Source organism: Dicentrarchus labrax, unplaced genomic scaffold (genome assembly GCF_905237075.1).
Source record: "Dicentrarchus labrax unplaced genomic scaffold, dlabrax2021, whole genome shotgun sequence".
In the NCBI taxonomy this organism is placed as follows: domain Eukaryota; kingdom Metazoa; phylum Chordata; class Actinopteri; family Moronidae; genus Dicentrarchus; species Dicentrarchus labrax.
In genome coordinates this window covers 28,599,197-28,622,190 of record NW_026136706.1, presented here as the reverse complement: position 1 = coordinate 28,622,190, position 22,994 = coordinate 28,599,197, and the positions used below count along the sequence as shown (strand labels likewise).

General features: G+C 41.1%; 1 protein-coding gene across 2 annotated transcripts in view; it reads right to left on the bottom strand.

The window, feature by feature from the left end:
• Positions 1–21,719, bottom strand: part of kdm6a (lysine (K)-specific demethylase 6A) — a 52,701-nt gene extending 30,982 nt beyond the window's left edge. For both annotated transcript variants that reach the window (XM_051403185.1, XM_051403186.1), the window contains exons 1-5: positions 21,248–21,719; positions 21,051–21,114; positions 16,855–16,963; positions 16,523–16,572; positions 8,703–8,761 (exon numbers count right to left, since the gene is read on the bottom strand). In XM_051403185.1, coding sequence (XP_051259145.1) covers positions 8,703–8,761; positions 16,523–16,572; positions 16,855–16,963; positions 21,051–21,114; positions 21,248–21,417 — 452 coding nt within the window. In that variant the 5' untranslated portion in view covers positions 21,418–21,719. The remainder of the gene's footprint in view (positions 1–8,702; positions 8,762–16,522; positions 16,573–16,854; positions 16,964–21,050; positions 21,115–21,247) is intronic.
• Between the last annotated feature and the right edge of the window lie 1,275 nt (positions 21,720–22,994).

The following is a 22,994-nucleotide window of genomic DNA, read 5'->3' as shown; positions in this document are numbered from 1 at the left end:
GAAACAGAGTATGTTTAATAAAAACAGGAGCGTAAACAAATATTTAGGCCAAGACTAGCGACATATCTGAAAATAATCTATGTGGTTAATATCCCCTTGCCTCATTCTTCTACTGTCAAACTAGCTGAATCAGTGAGGGTTTACAATCATTCAGAGCTGGTTAATAGTGATAATCTCACATTTCACAATATGACTCAATACTTCATCATTGATGTTATAGAGATTTAGGTATGACTGTGACTACCTATCAGATATTTTAAAAAGAATTGGTCCGCATTCAGCGATGACCCGCTCTACTCTCTCTCTGATTGGTTGCATCAGAAAGCAATCACAGAAGACATTGTGTTGGATTTTTTTTTAGAGGTGTCACAATTTTGTCTTTTTTTCCTAGCACCGACTCCTATGCCATTGGAAGACTATGGAGTCTTGAGTTGAAAAGATCAACAGATCATTGACTGCTTTAAGATAGAGAAGGTCCAACCCAGATTAGCACATAGCACCTGATATGCCAGGCAGACCCAATCTTATCAGTGATCTGGCTAACAGACACACATAAGTGCATTTAAAATAAATTTTATCCACATGAGACACTTAAAATGACGTGTAGTGTAAATGGGGCCTACTGGTGCTTGCATACAATATTTAGTCTTAATTAGATGTGGGTGATACTGTAACAGGGAGAAAAATAGAAAAACACTACTGTGATGATATTGTCCAAACAGCTAGAGGGATTCTGTGCTTATTTCAACTAATTAGAACAGCCATATAAATTCAGGAAAATTTATCACTGAAGTGCGATGCAACCTTTAACATTAGGTTGTGCTCCCCTACATCCGAGCAGATGCCCTGGTTCAGTTTTTTAAATCACAGCCCATCTCCAAATTGCACTGTGACAGCTTTGACTGCTGACACCTGCTGTAGATTCTTCTGTATATAGATGTCTGAGACCCCACTAACACCTGATATTAAAATTCCACACAATACGACCCCCATCTGGAGAGACGGGGCTCTAATTACCGATTACACCTTTATTTTGTGCCATAAAAGTGCCAAAGATGCATTATTCATTTAATAGAACTGAGTGAAAAATATAATCAATACAGGTGTAAATGAATGATATACAGTGAGAAATTACATTTGTGTGCGATTGTGTGTTTCATTCATTTGTGCAGCTGTTCTACTGTTAACTGGGAACAGCGTAGCCTACACAGGTACTGCAACATACCAGGACAAACTAAAAATATTTTTTCATACAAAGAAAGGAATAACTTAACATTTGCCAAATTTACAATAAGGGATAAATAATGAAGAATTCGCCATAGACAGTGTTTTACAAAGTTTATAAAGTTTCCCGTAACGCAACTACACTCAAAACCCTGAGTTTGTTAAGGGAGTCTGGGGTTTACACCCCTAGTGTGTGTTTACTTTTCTTAGACTGTAATAGGGGTGGGTAAAAATATATCGATTCATCAATGTATTGCAATATATTTTTTCCCAATTCAATATCGATTCATTAAATCCTCTGAATCGATTCAAGCCCCTGGCCAGTGGGGGCGCCGTGAGCAACACCTTTGTGTGATGTGCATTGTACGGACGGAGGCCGCACTCGACCAAACAACAACATAGCAACTGAAGCGGGTAGCAGCAGTGTTAAACTGGCGCCTTCAACTTAAAAAGCAGACGTTTGGAGTCATTTTGAATTCCAGTGTAAACCCGGAACACAGGAAATAGACAAAAGTAAGGTAGTGTGTAAGCTGTGCAAGGCAGTACTAAAATACTGCAAACAACACAACAAATTTGCGTAACCACTTAAGCTGACACCATGCAGATGCTCTGCAGCAACCCAAAAACCTGTGGATTCAAAACAGACGCAACTCGACAGATCCAAACTGCCGCCCAACTCTGCCCGCACACAGAAGATAATGGAGTCTGTGGCCGTCTTCATATGTAAGGAACCACGATACGCCATACCAACACGCAAACACATGACTGAAGTCGCTGTCCCGAAGCTGTACACAGAGGTAAAGACAGCGGTTTTGGAGTTGTTGAAGTCTGCAATTAATTGAAATCATCAACAGGTAGTCTAATGAATTATTTGTGTAATTCTACTTATTAATGAATCGATACTGAAGCATTTAAATCAATATCGAATCGGACTGTGACCTAAAGAATAAAAATAGAATCGTGAGGTTCTTAACAATACCCAGCCCTAGACTGTACAGTTAAATATTGATTGCCACATACTATTAATGGTATTAAATGGTACACCTGGTATTAAAATGTGATCTGTATCCTTTATCTGCAAAATTACATCTAACCATGGGCCTTTGCATTTACACCTGGTATTACAGTGCTTGCATTGTGGTTGTGTCTCAGTATGCAAATTATTTAGGTGGAGCAGGCTGACTATCCAACAACCATTGCCCCAGGTCAAGGGAACTGGTGCTGCTGTATGGGCTGTACTTATGCATCTTTTCTCTGGGTTACAGGGCGTTCAGACTGAAAACAGCACTGCATGTGGGAAGGGCCATGTTGCTTCAGGTAAAACGAGAGAAGGGATGCGCCGATCCAACCTTTTCTCTTCCTATACTGATACTGAGTACCGATTGAATAGCTATGGAAGAACTGAAAGGCAAGTGAGAAAATAAGTCTGATCTTAATTGTTGTCTGTCCTGTACACATAAAATGTCTGTTAGCAAGTTATGTAACATTATTGTCATGGTTTCTTTTGCTTAGGAATGTGATGTGCTGAGAAAAAACTAATTTTCTCCTTTGTCTCTCAAAGCTTCCGTAGATAGCAGTACTCTCTTTTCCCCAAAAATATAATCCCTATATGTTGGAGTGCAGGACTCGGAATTGGAACAATTTATGCAAGGTAAGATAAGTCCAGGGACTGTTGCTATAAACTGAGTCAATGGTCCATCATCACTGAACGGCTGTGGCAGAGAGGCAGAGTGGGTCGTCTACTAATCGGAAGGTTGGTGGTTTGATCCCTGGCTTCCCTGGCTTCCCTCTCGCTGCATCCCTAACTCCCGTGTGAGTGTGTATGAATGATTAGTTTCCGTTCTGGTGAGCAGTTGGCACCTTGCCTGTATGAATGTGTGTGAATGGGGTAAGTGTGGCATGTAGTGTACAGCGCATTGAGTGGTCGAAAGATTAGAAAGGGGCTATATAAGTACAGTCTATTTACCATTTGCAATTTACTGAATAAATGTAACTGTACTGTGTTACTGGATAACTAACTGGTTTTATAAAAACGCTAAAAAACAATCATGAAGATGGAAGCCACTGCTCACCAGAAAATATTTCAAATTGATCCACAGACAAAAAAGTAAAGACAATGTCCAAACCTCCATTTAGAGCAAACTTTATTTCAGGCAGACATCACTGACTCTTTCACTGCTTGAGCTAATGTTAGCTTTCCAGTCTGAATACACTTCATGGTCCCCAAATCCCTGAGGTCTTGATTCAGAGCTTTTAAGATGATAAGCTTACAACAAAGTTCTTAAAAGTTTAACTGGAAGATTCCACATCCTGTCGACCAGCTGTCTGTCATTTATACTATAAAACTAAAGAGCTAGATGTCGACTGCTTGTCAGTATAATGTGAAGTCATCAGCTGGAGTGAGCACTGTATTGATTTTTATTTTATTTTTACAGAAAAGGACACACCCCAATCTTATCTTTTTCTTTTCTTTTTGAACAAAACCACCACGAGCAAACAGGCGTGTTTCCAGAGTTTTAAGACTGGGGGGGCACTGACTTATGCAAGGGTGGCATGAAGTATGTGCCTCAGCTTCCCAAACATTTCCAACTTATACAATTCCAACACTGTTCATGGACCCAGTGTGCAGAAATACTGTATGTAAAAACCTGCATGTTTTTGTCCAAAACTGCAAGGGATTAGCATAAAAAGGGCATGTCTGTAAAGGGGAGACTTGTGGGTACCCATAAAACCCATTTTCATTAAAATATCTTGAAGTCAGAGGTCAAGGGATCCATTTGAAAACATTTATCCATCCCTGAAATGTAGCTCGACATTGGATATATGTATATGTATGTGTGTGTGTGTGTGTGTGTGTGTGTGTGTGTGTGTGTGTGTGTGTGTGTGTGTATATATATACATACACAAAATTATAAACGCAACACTTTTGTTTTTGCCCCCATTCATCATGAGCTGAACTCAAAGATCTAAGACTTTCTCTATGTACACAAAAGGCCTATTTCTCTCAAATATTGTTCACAAATCTGTCAAAATCTGTGTTAGTGAGCACTTCTCCTTTGCCCAGATAATCCATCCACCTCACAGGTGTGGCATATCAAGATGCTGATCAGACAGCATGGGTATTGCACAGGTGTGCCTTTGAAAACGTGCAGTTCCATCACACAGCACAATACCACAGATGTCGCAAGTTTTGAGGGAGTGTGCAATTGGCATGCTGACTGCAGGAATGTCCGCCAGAGCTGTTGCCCGTGAATTGAATGTTCATTTCTCTACCATAAGCCGTCATATCTCTATCTATCTATCTATCTATCTATCTATCTATGCTATGCTATGCTATGCCCATGCTCCCCTCTGAGACACCCCTGACACAAAAAGAAGAGCCGACAGTTTGATCAACTGATATTAATACTGATGATCTACTGCTGACTAAATTTGCTATCATTGTCTACAAAATCAAGTCAAAGGATAATTATATCACCACTAACAGCTTGTCAAGAAATAGTTGTAATAATAAATAATAATGTACATCATAGCCTAATTGATGACATGCAGCAAAGAGCCACAGGTTGGAATCAAACCAGGGGCACTGGGGTAAGAACTCTCTGCATCCAGGTGGGCTACTAGGTGGCCCCCTTATGCGATTATTAGGAGTTGGTTCATCGAGATAAGCAGTAGGTGGTGGCAAGAACACGTAATTAAAAAAGCGGCAGCAGAAGCTAAAATGATGAAAAACTCAAACAATTCTGCAAGTTTTAATGTATTAATGTGAAGAAGGTTCCTTCAGATCTGGGTGTAGCGATCATGGATGTATTATAGAGCCATGGGAGCAATGAGGAGACTGCCGGAGCAGATGATCAGTCATGTGACTTAAATGTTTGCTACATCAGAACTTAGTTGGAATAATAGTTTACATCTGTCATTAAGCCCATTAACTACCGTATATTCCGGACTATAAGTCGCACTTTATTTATAGTTTGGCTGGTCCTGCGACTTATAGTCAGGTGCGACTTATATATGAAATTTAACATGTTTTAAGGCTTAACCAAAGTACTCCAGCCACTCGACATCTAAGTGAACCAGAGCTTTAAGGCAGTCTTGCGTCACCTGTGGGAGGAGTGGATGGTGGATGGAGAGCACAGCTTCACGGCAACCGGGAGGATGCGCCATGCAACTTTCCGCATGAACTTCAGTGACAACCGAAACCATGTGTTTAACTTGCATTTCCTGATTGAATGTCTGATCTTGGTCTTGGATGCTGTAAAATAAATTTCTAAATAAGGTAGCCTCCCGAGTACTTGCTCTACTGCCGGCGTTTGCCTAGACATCGCCCAAAATGCTTGATTGCATTGCATTCTCCACATTTTTAGCTAATTTTTTTTTGTTTAAATTGTGCCAAACTTTTCTAATGCAATGCTTCAAAGTATGCATACAAATGCACTGACACAGCTCATGACTGCAAGGCTGGCTTCAGAGGTGGGCCGTATGGTAGACAGTGTATGGTAAACACAAGCTGAAATGCTAGAAACTAGAAATATTTTAACAACTAGATACAAGAGCATTATTAAAACAAAAAACAAACCAGAGTTTCCAATTGAACCTGCTCACTGTGTAGCTATGACAACAATGGCAAGTGCGTGTCAGCATGAAGCCCCTCTCCTGTATGAAACGGCAGAGCACTGAGCTGACTGGGTGACACACACACACACACACACACACACACAACACACACCACCCCACACACACACACACACACACACACACACACACAGACACACACACACACACACACACACACACACACACACACACACACACAGAACTCATTGCCCCCATTCCCTCCGTCAGTCTCCCGCCTCCTCCTCCTCATTTATCTCGTTCCTCCTCTCTTCCTCCCTTCAATCTGTGCTCGGTGTTCACCCTGTCCTCCCTCACTGGCAGAATCCAAAGTGAATGCTTGGAGAGCACAGGTCTTCTGCAGAATAGGTGACACACAGCGTAAGGGCAGACTTCAGCCAAAAGATAAGCGAATAACTGCTCTCTCCTTTAGAAAAGAGCATCTGACAACAACCAAACTGAACATTCCTACGAATTCCTAACCTGATATTTTGGGGTGAAGCTCGTTTCGGATGGATTTTGGAGTGACCATGCAACATATTCATTTTTAATACTATCACAGTCTCGTATGGACAGGCTGGATAGTTGGGCCAGTGTCTCTCCGGGTGAGCACCACTTCAGCCCTGTGAAACAACAGTCACTGTTTGACAGCTCAGCATTCCTTTGGGCCTCAGGCTCAGGGTGACATAATCCATCCTCGAGAGCCCAACATGGCACCCTCCCTTCCCCCACTAACACATTCCCCGGGTCTCAGAGATGGGGACATACAAACTTGGCAGGGCGACAACGTTGGAGGCCTTCAAGGTCATGGATGAGGTATAGGGTGGCAGTGGGGTAAACAGAGGAAAGTCATGGCTTGGTTCGTAACAACTGTAAAATTGAAGGACTGAGTCTACTGTATAGCTGTCAGTGGTACAAGAAAAGAGCTTCAGTGAGTCTGTCAGTGTCAGTGGCAGTGATGTGCTGCTCCCTATGGGTGAGACAGATGGGGCTCATTGCACACAATGTAGTCCCAAAATGACTTCTAAATCTGTACGAGTAACACACATTTGACAGAGCAACCCGCTTGAGAGCCACGGTGAGTAACGGGCCCACATGGGTCTCTTGATGTCTCTTGATCACAGGACACCCAATGCATCCCAACAATAAAGATACTAGGGCTGTAGTCAACCAAAGAAAATCTGGTAGGGATCCACGCTAATACTGGGTGATCCCTTGCAGCTTAACAGCAGAAACTCAGGTCATCCAGTTAAAATGGATGTTAAAATGAACAGTATAGTTTAAGGCTTAAAGAACTCAAGAATTAGAACATACCAAAGTAATGTTCAGTAGTAGTTGCTTACTAAAGAAGAAGAAATCATGCCCAACAGGCACAAAAGTAGCAGGCAATGACAGATAATGCCAGGCTGGCTGCTACAGTTTGACATATTGGAAAGCTGTCTCTTTTATCCCTACTGCCCCATCAACAGGGTTGATTGAGGAAACTTAAGTGCCATGCTTTCCACAAGATCTGCCCCTATCAGAACATGATGGCTTCAGTTACACAAAACACATCTGCCTGCTGCTGATTTTCTCATGTAACAGATGTCAAAGCTTCCTACTTCTTTGCACATCGACACCCCATGGTGGACCACCACAAATAAATGCATTTAATCAAGCAGTAGTCATAAAGATACCCAAAGACAGAAAGCTCAACAATAAGCTGTCTAACTGTGTCAACTACACAGGGTAATGTATTACACCATCCATATGAATCAGGAATAATTCCACTCCATTCATAAAATCTTGAATTCATAAAGATTGCACACAAATAGAGAGTATATGGAGAGATATTTTGACTTGTCACAGCATTTTATGGAAAGGCATCAAATTAAACAATTCAATTCTGATATTGTGCAAGCTTGCTTACTTACTACTGAATGAAATGGAGCAGCTATCATCAATTATTTCTGTGCTTTTCCTGCTATGACGGATCACATTTTTTCATAAAACAAAATGCCTATTGCCGCCCAAGTTCTGAGCAAAATGACATCAGGTAGGTCATAAAAGACACACACTTTCCTGTATCTTTTATCCTGTACATCAACCCAGTTTAAAATGCAGCCTTTAGCATGGATACATATCTCACCTGTAGCTCACATCACATCACACAAACTATTCATCTTGCAGGTTCTAGCTCTCCTGGTGGCTTTTCTGTTTTCATAGATACAGACTCCTGTCTAGGCATGTACATTGGTGTGAATGAGTTCCTATCCAAATTGTGTTCAATTGTGTCATTACCCATTGACCAAACAATGTTCACAGAGTGGATTAAATTGAATGACAAATGTTTCAAATGTCTACTCAGTCCCCACGGATTGTATCTAGATTGTAGCTGCTTTTTTGTTAAGTTATGCAAAGCATGCAAACTGCATGCATCTTCACTGTGAGACCCAATTGTTAAGTTGATTTAGCAAACTGCCAAACTGCTGCTGTAGCTGCCGTTAGCAGCTTTGAAAGGTTGGAACAGAACCGGGCTCAGCAGCCCGGCAGTGAACACAACCTCTGAGACAGAGTACAGCAGTACTGAGGTGATTAACAGTTTCCTGATGGGATGCAGGAGCCAAAACCAGCAAAAAAAACAACCTGTACTGTATTCCCTGTCGTAAAAGCAGAGTCAGCTAAGAAGTCCTCTATAGCTGCTTGACCAGACGGATGTAATACACCTTTTAGTAAGCAAGGGTAGCCGTTGTTCATAGTGTTTGTGCTAAGCTAGGCTAAACACATATTTATCTGATACCAATGTTTTTATCTTGCTCCAAGTAAGAAAGCAGTTTTCAACATGTCAGGTATGCATGTAATGAAAAGGTTTTTCAAGCACTTACCAATGAAATGCGTTGTAATGGAAGTAAACCATGCCAAGGCCGTATAAAAAGGCAGCATTCTGAAAGAAAAGTGTTGGAAAATTGTTATAAACAGCAGTATAGAGGTTCTTCAGCACATTGTAATGATTACTGTCCACAACTTGGTAAAAATCTAAATGGCGGGCAGCTCAAACAAATGTTCACACAGTCAAAGAGACTCAAGGGTTATAACTCAATGCATCTCCATCATCAACATAATTAAGCTGACTTTCAACCACGTCACACCATGGCCAATAAGCTGTGCTTTTGGGCACCAAACGTAAAAATTCTATTTACATCACTGCTGCTACCAAGCAAAGTCTGCCCCACACTGTTATATAGCATGGGGGGTACTGGGGAGATCTGTAATCCCAAGGAGCCCAGAGCTGTCAGGTCCAATTAAAGTCGAACTCTCAGCACCTCTGCTTAATGGGCACTCCAAACAGTGAGACATTAAACCAAACGGGCCCATTCTTCCACACAGAGAGCATGGAGAAGACAGGCTGGACGACATATCACAGCTGATTGGACAATTTAAATCTCGCCCATGAGCAGGAACTGTAGGCAATCTACACTGAGACAAATATTTCTGCACACAATGCATTGTTATTTTCAATTCAAGCTTATTTATACAGTTAATACATAAATTTTATCTCAGGGCACTTTTCATATAGTGCAGGTTTAGACACCGTTATAATATTATAGATATATCAACAATAAAAGGTCCTCTGCCGGGTTCATTTAATGATGCATTAATCACTCTCATCCCTAAAAAGGACAGAAATTCATCAGACCCATCTCATTTCAGGCCTGTAAACCTTCTTGGGGTAGACGTAAAGATCCTGACAAAGACACTGGCGTCACGTATAGAAAAAGTACTACCAGACATCATAAATGGTGATCAAGTAGGATTCATTAAAAATAGGTCCTCAGTTGATAATATGCGTAGACTTATGCATCTAAAATATATGAGTCGTTCTAATTCGGTACCAGTTGCAGCCTTTTCACTTGATGCTAGGGCTGCTTGATTATGGAAAAAATCATAATCACGATTATTTGGGTCAAAATTGAAATCATCAATCATCAATCATTATTCAAACGATTATTTTTTTTAAACTTCAGAAACATGCTGCATTTATTGGACATTTGTCAAAAACACTTTGCAAGGCAGTCCTCAGTTACACTTTCCTTTCCCCATAAACATTTGTAAGTCTCCGCGTTACCTGTTCAAACGAAAACAACGTGACAGGAGAAGACTGCAACTAGCACCAGCGCAAGTATAAATAGTTACGGCGCTCCCGTGACTTCACATTGTCACGCGACAGGTCGGGAACGGCGAGTATACCGAGCGCATGACTCGTGCAGTGCATGCTGTGAGGGAGGGACGGAAATACGCATGCACGAAATACGCAGACTGTGGCTGTGTCCCAATTCAGGGGCTGCATCCCTGAATTGGGACACAGCTTTTTCCTATACAACGTTGCACAACAGAAAATGAAAAAAAAATCGTTTCCCCCTGATTTTATTAGTTTTAAGATCGTTTGGCCCCAAAATCGTAATCATGATCAATCAATTAATTGAGCAGCCTTACTTGATGCCGAGAAGGCTTTTGACCGGGTGGAGTGGGGGTTTCTTATGTTAGCGCTTTCCAAATTTGGATTCGGAACTGTTTTCTGTAACTGGGTAAAGATACTTTATTCCAACCCGAGAGCAGCTGTTCTCACAAATGGGCTGATATCAAACTTTTTCTGCCTTTCCAGGGGAACTAGACAGGGCTGCACCCTCTCCCCACTGCTTTTCACAATAGTATTAGAACCACTGGCCTCAGCAGTAAGAGCTAATGCGAGAATTAAGGGTGTACGTGCGGGGGGAGAGAGCACAAGCTGTTTATGTGTGTGTGGATGATATTTTAGCAGTGATAAAAGACCCTGTCGATTCTCTGCCAGTGTTATTAGAATGTATTAACGCATACTCCAAATTGTCAGGTTACAAGATAAATTGGCACAAATCGGAGGCCATGCCTTTATCAAACACATGCCATTCTAGTTATATTACTTCATTTAATTTCAAATGAATGCCTTCAGGTATGAAATACTTGGGTATCAAATTAAATCCAAATCTGGAGGAAATAATGTCACCAAATATGGAACCACTCAAAAGATAAAACTGAATCTGGACAAATGAGATAAATTGAAACTTACTTTATGGGGAAATATTTATGTGATAAAAATGGCGGTTGCCCCACAATTCAATTATGTCTCTATGATGTTACCTGTTTGTAGAACACCCCAGCTTTTTAAGCAATTTGACAGAATTATAAAATACTTTTTATGGGACAAGAAGAGACCGAGGATTAATATGAAGAAGATGTGGTCACCAAGGGACATAGGGGGAATGGCTCTACTCAATGTTAAACTATATAATCTATCATTTGAAAGGTCCAGATTGACTAAGCATTGGGAGGGAACTGACACAGAGCTGAGCTGGATCAAAATTGAGCAGGAACTTGTAAGCCCCTACAAACCTCTGGAGGTTCTCTCACATGGTTCAACTACTAATGGACATGATTATTCTTCAAACCCAGTATTGGCTCATTCTAAAGGCGGTATGGAGAGAAGTACACAGGATGTGTGGTGTGTCACACTTAAGATAATCATATGCCTCTATATGGCACAACCCTGCCATACGGATTGGGAAAAAGACTGTTTACTGGAAACAACGGCTTGTGAAAGGACTATGTAACGTAAATGACCTATATTCTGATGGAGCGTTTATTTCCTTCTCTGAACTTAAGCAAAAATATGATTTGGAAAGTAAAGATAATTTTTGGAAGTTCTTACAAATTAGGGACAGTATAACGAAGGGCCAGTTCACTCAAGACAAGAATCCAGTGATGGAATTCTTGGAACTACCTGGTATAGCACACAGGGCAGCTGTGTTTTACAAAATCTTTAATGGATTACAGAAAAATATAATATGTAAAAATCTGAGATTCGTTTGGCAGAAAGACCTAGGATGTGAGCTGAACGCTGAAATCTGGCTAAGAACATTAGCAAATACTGGGAAATATATAAAGGAGGCTAAGGGGAAATTTACTCAGTTCAGATTAATACATAGGTTTTATTTTACCCCATCTAAGCTCCACAGAATGGGCTTGTTGGCTAATAACCTATGCTGGAAATGTCAGGAGGAGACCTGAACATTCTTACATGCTATTTGGGAATGTAAATGTATTAACCCATTTTGGGAAAAAGCAATAGAATATATAGGGAAGTGGGTGGGGTTAATGATACCTGTATCACCAAGACTATGCCTACTGGAGGACCAAACAGAATTGCCCAATATATCAAAGTATGATCTTGCAGTGATAAAATTAGGGGTTGTTACAGCTGCCCGAATAATTCTCAGTGTTTGGAAAAATACAGCCCTTCAAGATCTCAAAAAAGGGATGGAATTAATGTTGGAGGCTGAATCATATGAACACATGTTAGCTAGAATCAATGATGATATGGATAACTTCAAGAGGTCATGGGACCGCTTTCTTGCTTGTAATAATGTTATGACACTGTGATGATGTAACTGACTGCCTTGATGATAATGTAATTGTGGAATATTTTGGTTGTTTTAAATATGAGCATTTACCATGGATCTAGATAAAAGGAACACTGTCCGTTTATATGTTTAAACAAATAAATAAAAACTTTAATAACAAAACAATAAAAGATCATATGCACATAAAAGTTGGAATGACAAACGCTAATCTAATAGCTACGTTATGCCAAAGCAATGTCATGATTGGCATCAGCGCTAGACAAGGTCATTATTCAACTGATCTTCTTGATCAGTTGAATAATAGTTTGGACAATATGACAAAACAGAAAATGTAATAATCACACTACAGATCAATTTTGCAATATAAAGACATGCCCTGATAGAGAGGCACCCCATTGTGGAGGACTTAACTGTGGAGTGGTAGAAATGTACGGGGACCCTGAAGGGTCACAGTGGGATTTTGTTCTTGAACTACTCTGATTCATAGGAACAGTTAGCGTGTTAGCCCGTCCCACTTATTATCCACTGACAGTTTAAGGAAATGCTCTGCAGACACTACAGAGGAGGAGACGATGCGACACTCGTCATACACGCTCATTCCTCCCTTCAAAAGGCCGAGCTCCGACAGCATACAGCCACTGGCTGTGGGCACAGCTGCAGCTCTGTCTGGCCCTGCTGGGTAAAACTGTGGATACAGTCACTGCTCAGACTACAGCTGCATTTGTGGTTGAATCTACAATGCTATCGATATGGTTACAGTGGCTGTGTTGTAAGAACTCTTTACTGCTCCTGTTAACATTAGCCAAAAAATCATTGTTAAGCCACACTGGGTCAGTCAGTGGTGAAGTAGCTCCACTAGTTATCTGTCTATCTGCTGATATAGTCTTGCACCCTTCTTTCACTGTGGTCACGACCAGAGGCCGTCTACTACATAATACTCAGGCATGAAAACCGGTCAGGGGTGAAAAAGGTGAGAAGGATATTACCCCTCTAGGGGGGTCCGGGCGCATGGTCCCCCTGAAGATAATTTAGAATATTCCATATTTTAAAGCATCAATCTGATTCATTTTCAGATGCATTTTTTGCCAACCTGGGGAGAGCTGGAGAAACTTAACTTCAGCCATGAGTCAAAAATAATATGTCCTCCTCACTGAGTATTATGCATTAACCATTGTCAGCCAGCCTGTCCCTGGGGCTAACATTTACAGTATATGAGGCACAATGTGGCTTAATGCATAACCCCCACAAGAGATGGTGGACATGCTGGAACTTAACTTGTCTACTCTTCCATCATGATTGACAGCCAATACAATGTTATGTAATTCAGATTTTAATACATTTTATTATTTCTTTTTTGTGATTTACTGTTAGCTATACAAGCTAGCAGCTAACTTTAGTAACAATATCTAGCTAATGTTAGGCTAACGTTAACAGTAATTTTCCACCCTAGCTTTAGCTGGCTAACGTTGCGTTCTCTCCTGCTGTGTTCAATGACTCAGTTCATCAAGCTGTAGCTAACGTTAGCTAAGCCTATGTCAACAGAGCTCCTGGGTAACTCTTAGATATACCAGAAAATATTAAAACACGAGCGAAGCGAACTGCTTGTAAACCAATCAGGTGATGGTATCCACCATCTCTGTGGATCTGGGGGGGATGCAAAACCTAGTGTGAGTAAGCTAAATCTATTACGAGGGAAAGCAAAATAATTTCAAAAGAGAAATTCCCACTGTGGCTTTTTAGTGGCTCCACAAAGTCCACAATGGCAGCATGTGTCACAAAGAGAGGCAGGAGTAGCCACTTTAGGTTTAAAGCTGCTATAATCAATATGTCTATAATACCAATGTATCGAAGGGCGCTGTGAAAACAATGTGATAATTGGGTGGCTTGTAGTGATAAACCTACAGAGAATCAGCACCCGACCTTGCTGTTCACCTCAGCTTTCCAGTGAGTTTTACTTCAGCGTTGGGTCACTCTCAGCGCTCTCATAGCGTTTGTAAACCAAGACGAGACATCTACTACTTAAAGGTCATAACCCTCTCTGACGCGCTGCGGTCGGTGGATCATTTCCGGTTGAGTGCTTCTGTGTTGTAACGTTGTGTAACGTGTCTTTGTTGCTGTAGCAGTTCGATTTGTTTTTCACACTCGTTGAGCTCAAGCACTCAAAGCTCTCTCCCTCTTTTAATGACTTTGTCCCTAGTCCCACTGTTGTTAACACACTATCCAGTTCTGCTAGCTACAGTCCTTTAGCTTCGCAGTTGGCGATGCCTCTCTCTACATCACTCTCCTGCTAGGTGTGAAATGTTTAAAAAATGTTTTTAGCTATTCCTCCTTTAGTATAACGGTACATGTAATAAATTTCATTTATTTGGGTGAGGGGTTTGAATTAGAAGGGCGGAAGCTAAATTGTTAGCTGCTGTAGTTAGCCAAGCGATGCAGCTCTTCTTATTTTCAAACTCGGCTCTTAAGATTGCTCAGTGTGCAAAGCAGTAGGGTTGGGAAACTCTCTGTCATCATTACCACACAGCTGTTGTTGAATTATGTTTACTCGTTTCAGCTTGGCCTACATTTCATTCTCAACAAGGAAAATGATGTGTGCCTCGTGTAGCGTAGTGACGGTACACGACAATTTTCATTTTGGATAGAGAAGATTTAGCGCAGTTTTTCTTGCGATGATCATCAACGACAACCCAAGTTCACCCAGGGTAAAGGGGACTTTGACCTTCCAATCACAATACCAGACTGACACTCCTGACCTGTTTGACTATTTCCAACTGTCAAATAAACTCTTACAACCACAAGTAGTCCATAGTCCAGTCTGCTCTGTATTAGCATATATCCCGATTTTACTTAATCTGCACAGCGACGGTAGGTTACTGAGGCTCTTGCTTAGTGGTGATGGTCAATCAACCACTCTTGAGCATCTGTGACCTTCCATTGCCCTCAGTTCTGGCAGTGTATCTCAGGCACTGTTGGTACAGGTCAGTTCTTCTTACTAGTTTAGTTTAGGCTAGTGTATCAGTGCACAGGGAAAAACATTTCTCTACACACAAAGTCACCATAAACTTGTAAATTCTGCTAATTCCATCTGAGTAATTCATGAATAATATATAGAATAATAGATGGGTCTTTGAGTACAAGATTTGCTGTTTACTGTGTTTCCTTTCACATTGGTGCACAATGTATACATGTGGATGTCATAAATGTAAACATTTATGCAAAATGTGAGCTGTTGAGCAGCTGTTTGTTGTTGCTGGTTCTTAGTGGCTTTACATGCACTGAAGTAAGTAGGTACAGTACTTACAGTGAAGTAAGTACACAAGTTGCCATTACTGCAGTGGTGTATCCCTGCAATATGCACGCATTTGAATGCAAGCTGTCAGAAGAAGTGTACCATTTTCTACCTTTCCCTTTACTTTCTATGTAATGTTTCTTTTGTGTAGGAACATGAGAAGAAGCTGTGCAGCTTTCAGCTGCTCCAACAGCAGATAGAATCTGTTTTTAATCTGTGAAAAAATGTGGTTCCTCCCAGCGCTTCTAATGGCATTTTGAGAGGATCCACCAAACCCTAACAAAAACAACCAATCAGAGGTGAGAAAGACAGAAAGACGCTCTGGGTTAGAGGCTTGAAGATTGTTGAGTTTCATTCCCAGTGTCTGTATTTGATGACCTGGGAATGAGACTCATCAACTGTCTTTCTTGGCTCTGATTGACAATTGTCGTTTGGGCCCTTTGGGTTCGTACAAACACCATCATTTTTTTCATGTACTACTGTCAGGATATAGTGAAAGTTTCAGTGAATATGCCAAACGGTTATTTTTATAAAAGTTACCTACGGCAGCTTTAAGTGTTTTTAATCACATCACGTTTTTGAAGCTAGTCGCTGATGCTAGCTCATAGCATTAGCATAACAAAAATTCCTCCCTAGAGGCCTGTTTTTACAGGAAACACGTAAATGTGTGGAAGCAAATAGCACTCTGCTTTCTGCTTCATGGGGACACCTTAAACTGGGAGAGTGTGTATAAAGAGAAAATGTGTCACTGTCCTGGTATGTTCTGACTGCTCTGACTTCCAACTGCAGTTAAGTGTACAGTGCAGTAGTCTGTATTCCAATGAGGACCATGTGGACCCAACAGCAGACAACAGGAGAGGACAGTAAGGAAGGTCAGAAAGAATAGTGGCTCCCTAGCCTGTAAAGTAGATTTTATTATTGGATCTTTTACACAGCAATAAGGAGTGTTGTGAAAACTCACCTTCCAGTAGTCCGACTGTAAACTGAAGTACCTCTGGTATGCAGATAATGCTGAGAAAGTGGCAAGATGGATAAAAGAAAGGAGACACGGACGGAAATAATGAACAGTTAGTGACAATGTTAAATACTCAATATATATAGTTTAGCTGCACTTTCAACACATTTCCAGCAGGAAAGTTTTCAATACAAGCACAAAATGTCTAATCAAATTGGTCATTTTTTCAGCAGATTTTAGCAGCCAACAACAGCTGACATCAAATGACAAGCCAAACATAACAATCAAAAGATACTCAACTGATCCCGAGATATAGATTTACACATGGAGACTCTCACCTTTTGGATAGTCCTCTAGCAGCAGGTTAAAGTGGCCCAGCTGACAGAAAATGTCAGGGTCCACTTTCCCTTCTGCTTTCAGGATGATGGCATCATAGCAGCTAACAGCCTAAATGAAAGAATGAGAGCAGGGTTGAGTTAAAACACAGGTGCAATGGATGGTTGGTAGATCCCATGCATATTACACAAAACTGATCATGTGAATGTGGCAGGAAGATTTGAGCCTGACCTTAATGCTTAGGTTTATTAAAAGGTGGGGACACAGCTGGCAGATACACTACCAAAGGGGTGTGTCCTCCCAGCCTACCAGGGCTGCTTTGCATACTACCAGCTGTATGCCCAAATATGGACATTGTCAGTATTTAAACAACGGCTAAACAAATTACTCTGATAACTCTCACTGCAGCCACTGAAGAGGGATGATTAGTGAGGATGACTGTGTGTGCACGCATCTGTGCCTCAACAAAACAATTATGGTGGATGCAATGTGCTATAACAGAAAATCATGGTAATGTTAACGGATACAACAAATACCAACTACAACTTTCTAAAGTCAAACAATCTAGCCACGTGAAATTGCTGTATTGTAACATACTAATTCTACTACAGTTCTGTTTGTTTTTACATTATGTTCTTGTACAGTTCATCCTTAAGTCAACAGAATACCATTAACAATGTTGTGTTTCTGTTTGTAACCTGGTAGGTGGGAGCGTGGGGTGGAAAATCTAATTGGCCATCCCATTATCTTTCCTTCATCCACTCCACAGTCTTTCAGATGCTGTAGCAGGCTTCGTTGTAAAGAATAGAGTTAAGATACTAGATAGAGCATGTCAGGAAGGAGGCAAAATAACGCTCCAAAGTTAAGCTACATTTTTGCAATGGAAAAACTGGCAAAGTTATTTTCAAAGGAATCCCTGTGATCTCTGACCTCAAGATATGTGAATGAAAAAGGGTTCTTTGGGTACCCATGAGCCTTCTCTTTGCAGATGTGCCCCCAATCCCATGCAGTTTTGGGGCAAAAACCATGTGGTATACATTTATTCCTATTGCATTTCTGCATACTGGGCTCCATAAACAGTGTTGGACTTGGAAATTGGGAATGACTGGAAAGTCGAGACACATAATTCATGCCACCCCTGTATAAGTCAGAGCCCCAATTGTGCCACCCAAGTCAAAAAGTCTGGAAACGCCCCTGCTGGTAAGTGATGCACTGAGGTTTTCAGTATTACAAAAGAAGATGAAGATCTCTCTCACACAGAATGTGCAAGAAGTTGTCAGCAACACATACAATAAATCTAGCTTGCAGGAGCAGGCAATGAATAATGTTTCTTATATCTGATCCTTCTGAATCCCTTGCATCTGTATCTAGCATAGACAACATTGAAATAACACAGTAAGCACACTATTGGTGGTGTTTGTTTGCAGCACATAGTTGCCAGTATACTGCCAAAGTAAGTCTTATAGGATTTTCAGGAAACTGACTGGCTCTCATTATCACAAGGATAAATTCCCAGATTCTTTTCAGTAAGCATGCTAAAGATCTAATTCTTGTACCAAACTACATTATTCTTTTTTAGCAGAAAAAGCAGATCACATCCCTCGGGCCCCATAGGTTAATACTGGGGATTTTATTTGTTAGCCTAATGATCATCACCCCTTTTGTGCACTACAGAACATGTTCTAAATCTTCATAAATTATGTGGCATAATTTACACAGTCATTACAGATTGTGGATACTACTGACCATATATTTGTAAAGTGACAATATCATGGTCCCACTCTTTAAAAAAATAACGCTTTCCAGGGCCTTTCCAGGACATTTTCCAGGACACAAGCTGATTTTTCCGCTTTCCAAATAGACCTTTTTCACAGCAGCCATTTTGACATGAAATCGTAGGTATTACCAACGATACTGATTAAGGCTTTGTTCTATTTAGTATAGCCGAGCCTTTCCAGTGAGCAAACATTGTTGTTTAACCTGAATGGAACAGAACCTTAATTAGTACCACTGGTAACAGCTGTGTTTACTCTACTATTTCTCATCAAAATGGCTGCTGTGAAAAAGGTCTACGGACTACAGCTTTCCCCTCGCTATAACATTAATTTGGCTGCAGCACAGGCTAAAATACAATAAGAATTTTCCAGGACAACGTAGATTATTTCCAGGATATTTGGTCATTTTAATCAATTTCCAAGTGTTTCCATGACTGGAAAACTAGTGTCTAAATTTCCAGGTTTTCCAGGACGTGTGTGAACCCTGTAATATGGACCTCCCTCAAAACATTAATGCTTTATTTATCACTGAAAAGCCAGCAACATTGATTTTGAAAGTTAGGCTCTATTAAAATGAATGCCTAAGTGTATACTGCATTTGTTTATTGCTATTGAAATAAATGTTGTTCTTTCGAACAAGTGCCTTGGTGTTAACATTTATGTATGTGTTTATACATTTATAACGACTTAGAGACAGCCACACATTTTCTCAGGTTTCAAAATTAAAATTGAATGGTAGGTTTTTATTGACTGCCATGACACATCTTTGCTATAAGAATCAAAATCAAATCATCTTGTGAGGAAATGCATCTAATGAATTCATGGTTTCACATGTTTGGCTGTGTTGACTCTCTATCAGTTTAAACAGCACCTCATGCTCAACTAATACATCCCTTCCCCCACATTTCAAAATGGTAGAGTCCAGAGAGACGATATAAAGGGAACTTATCAATATAGATGTTTCCCACCACACAGATGCAAAATGATTTAATGTGACTGCCTTATACACATACATGTGACGCTATCACAAATAAAGATCCCACAATCAGATCTTCTAAGTTTATTGATACAGTGTGCACAGGCCTGCCCCCGTGGCCAGGTATCCAGCAGAGTATGAAGGACAGCAACAAAAAATGGCAATAAGTGGGTGCATGTCTGGGCCTAACCTGAAAGTCCACCGTGACAAAACAATGTTACCCAGGAGCCACATGTTGAAGGCGCAGACCGAGCACAGGCAGCAGAGCGGTGTTAACATGGGCTGCGGGAACACGGTTGCTATGTGTGCATCAAGCACTATACCGTTAGCCAAGCGGGTGCCCCCGACTTCCGCTTCATAAATCAATCATCTTTGTCACACACACACACACACACACACACACACACACACACACACTCTTGAACGCCTTCATCGTGATATGCTTTTATGCGAATGGTGATTAGCCTAGCCACTGTTGCTGCTAGTTAGCTAGCAAACGTTTGCTGGGTATTTTCTTCCCATCCCCGCCATCTTGGGACAAGTCAAGCAGCCATTATTTTGCAACCCTAAACTACCACTATGTGTTTGTTTCTCCCTCGATAATGTCAGCTAAGTGGTGCCGTAGCAACGTTAGCTGTATGTGCGAGTGACGGAGGGAGAAACCCGCTGGACAGTTAGCCGCTACATGCTAACCACAGTGGGCTGACGCACAACCCAAACTCTGGCCGCCGTTAGAGGATGGGACGGACGGTTCAGTGCGCTACCAACATTGCTGTCAATCTCATGTCTCTTCTCTCGATAAACGTGGCGGAAATTGCGTTTGTCCTCTTTTTAAGCGTGTTGTCACACTTTCCAATGTCGCATAGAACAGGTAGCGAGGTGTTACATTTGTTAACCTCACATTAAAGCCCCCTTACTTTAGCCTGCAAGTGTAACTAGCAAAGTAACAGAACTGCGTTTTCTTCATACAAGCCTGTTTCCCCTCAAGACAAACACATCTACAACTGTCCATACAATGCTATCACCTAGCATGGTACCCATTCTCCCTACAACAGATGACACCACCGCGTCCAGCAGGGTGGAGATTCATATCGTCCTGCAGTTTAACTGTGCCACAACCTTGTTGTGTGTGTGTGTGTGTGTGTGTGTGTGTGTTAATTTGGGCCTGTTCAATATTACAGAACATTACAGAAATGTACTGGAGTAGTTATATGCTGTGTAAATGTTGCTGTGTCAATGCAATAATCACTTCCACCATTGAAAGCTGCCTTTGCAGTCAGGCGCTGGTTCAGCATCAAAGTTGGGGAAATTGAGGCTTGTGTGTGCCGCGGCTAGCCGTATAGCAAGAGTGGCGTTGGCAGGTCTGTGCCGCTCATTTGAGGTGGGATATGCACTAATCAGAGGACATATACGACAGAGGCGACTGTGATCCTATTCTGTGGCATACCTTTAACAGCAAGGCCTTCGTTCTGGCGCCATCTTCTTGAAGCCTATGAAATCCAAACAGTGTACTGCAAAGTAGAGGACAGACAACACACAGGCGGTTCCGTATTACTTGGGGGGGCAATCATATTTGTTGTTTTAAACTCAAACATATTGCAGAGAAAAAGCGAGTGAGAGTGTTCACACAACAGAGCGTCTAACCTGTCAGTTCCGACCAGGCTCTCTTTTTCTTGCGCTGTTAGCTTCGGAAAGTCCTCTTCGATTTCAGTCGCTGTTCCCGACGCCATTTTCTCCTCGTCATTACCAGCAACGCCGAGACTCCGGGCAGCAGCGGAGGCAGCGGCTGTGAGCGACACTCCGCACGATTTCATGGGAAAGAAAGAGGAAGATCGACGGGACCGAGCAACTCCGGCAAAACGCAATCACAACCAAAGTGTTGCACACCTATCCAGGACTAAAACGGGGCGTAACGCAATTCTTGCCAAATCCTCAAGGAAATCCCTTCAAGTTACCTTCCACACTCCTCATTGTGCATCGAAACACAGCGTGTATTCCAGTGCCAATTTATGCATGAAGTTGATGTAATGTTGGGTTTGAGGGGTGAGTGTTACTTGATATATCGCAAACTTCCCCAACCAGCGGCTCAAAGTTGTTGTAATTGTGTCACATAGGCAAACGCACGCCGCCACCGTCGGCACGCCCTCCGCTCAGCCTGACCAATAAATGGGCGGCATGAGCAGTCACGTGGCTGTCTCCAGTTGATGTGTTGCGAACACGCGGACGAACACGCTCACGCACACATCAAATGGGCTTGCAAGACCCGCCTCAAGTCCCGCGATTGGTTACCCAGGCTATATTATGATTACGTAACAACATTTTAAAGCAACCTATTGGTCAAAATTGCTTTCATTTTTGTCTATGGGGGGTGGCTGTCAAGGATGTTTGTTGCAACGTTGCACATATACAGTAGCCTACTTTTTAGATAGATAGAACAGCTATATCACATAAATAAAAACAATAGCTAAAAACATTAAATGAGGTATAAAGTCAAATAAAAAACATAAGTAATAAATATGAACCTAAAATGACCATGTAATCAACGTTTATTGAATATGTGACAGTAGTATGTGTAATAAATGTGTTGTCAGATCATTTGCAACTTTTGTGTCAATGGTCCTTTATACTTTATGCTTCTAGTGAATTTACTAGCTTATCCTCCCACCTTAAACAGAACTATTACTCTATGAAATTATTTCATAATTATTATCCATACTCTCTGTTACATATGAATAAATATGATAGGCTCTGCAATTAATAGTCTGTTATAATTTTCAATGCAATGGCACTGTGTAAGTAACTAAGAAAAGGAACAGTATCTTAATTCAAGAATTCTTTTTCAAACAGATGATTTCAGGGAGGACACAGTGTCACTTTATTGATATATATACCTGCTAGTGATGACTGCCTGGCTGTAAATCTGCCAACAATCTGTTTCCCTTATTTCTTACCTCTTTTCTGACAATAATTCCTCATGAATCATTTATTGATTGAACTCCACTAGCTATACTCGGTCTCCACTATATGTCCCATGACAACTTTGGTTCAGACATTTATTTAAAACATATATAAATATCTCTCTCTATAATTCATTCTAATTTTATTCTTACATTCAAACAAAATATGATGTTCATCTCCCAAATGATTGTCATTACAAAGGTTGCAGACCCTCTGGGTTCTAGCCCTTTAAGATATATTCCTTAACTGATCCCCTGCAGGGCAAATTCAAATTTGGCATAGCAGCACAGGGGAAATGTAGTAAGAGTAGGAAAAGATAAAAATACAATCAAATATAAATATAAAATATATAATAAAGTGGAATAGGGTCTAGATGGATAACTGCACATGTGCAATGTTTCAAGGTACTGTGCAAATAAAAAAGTTGGGTGCT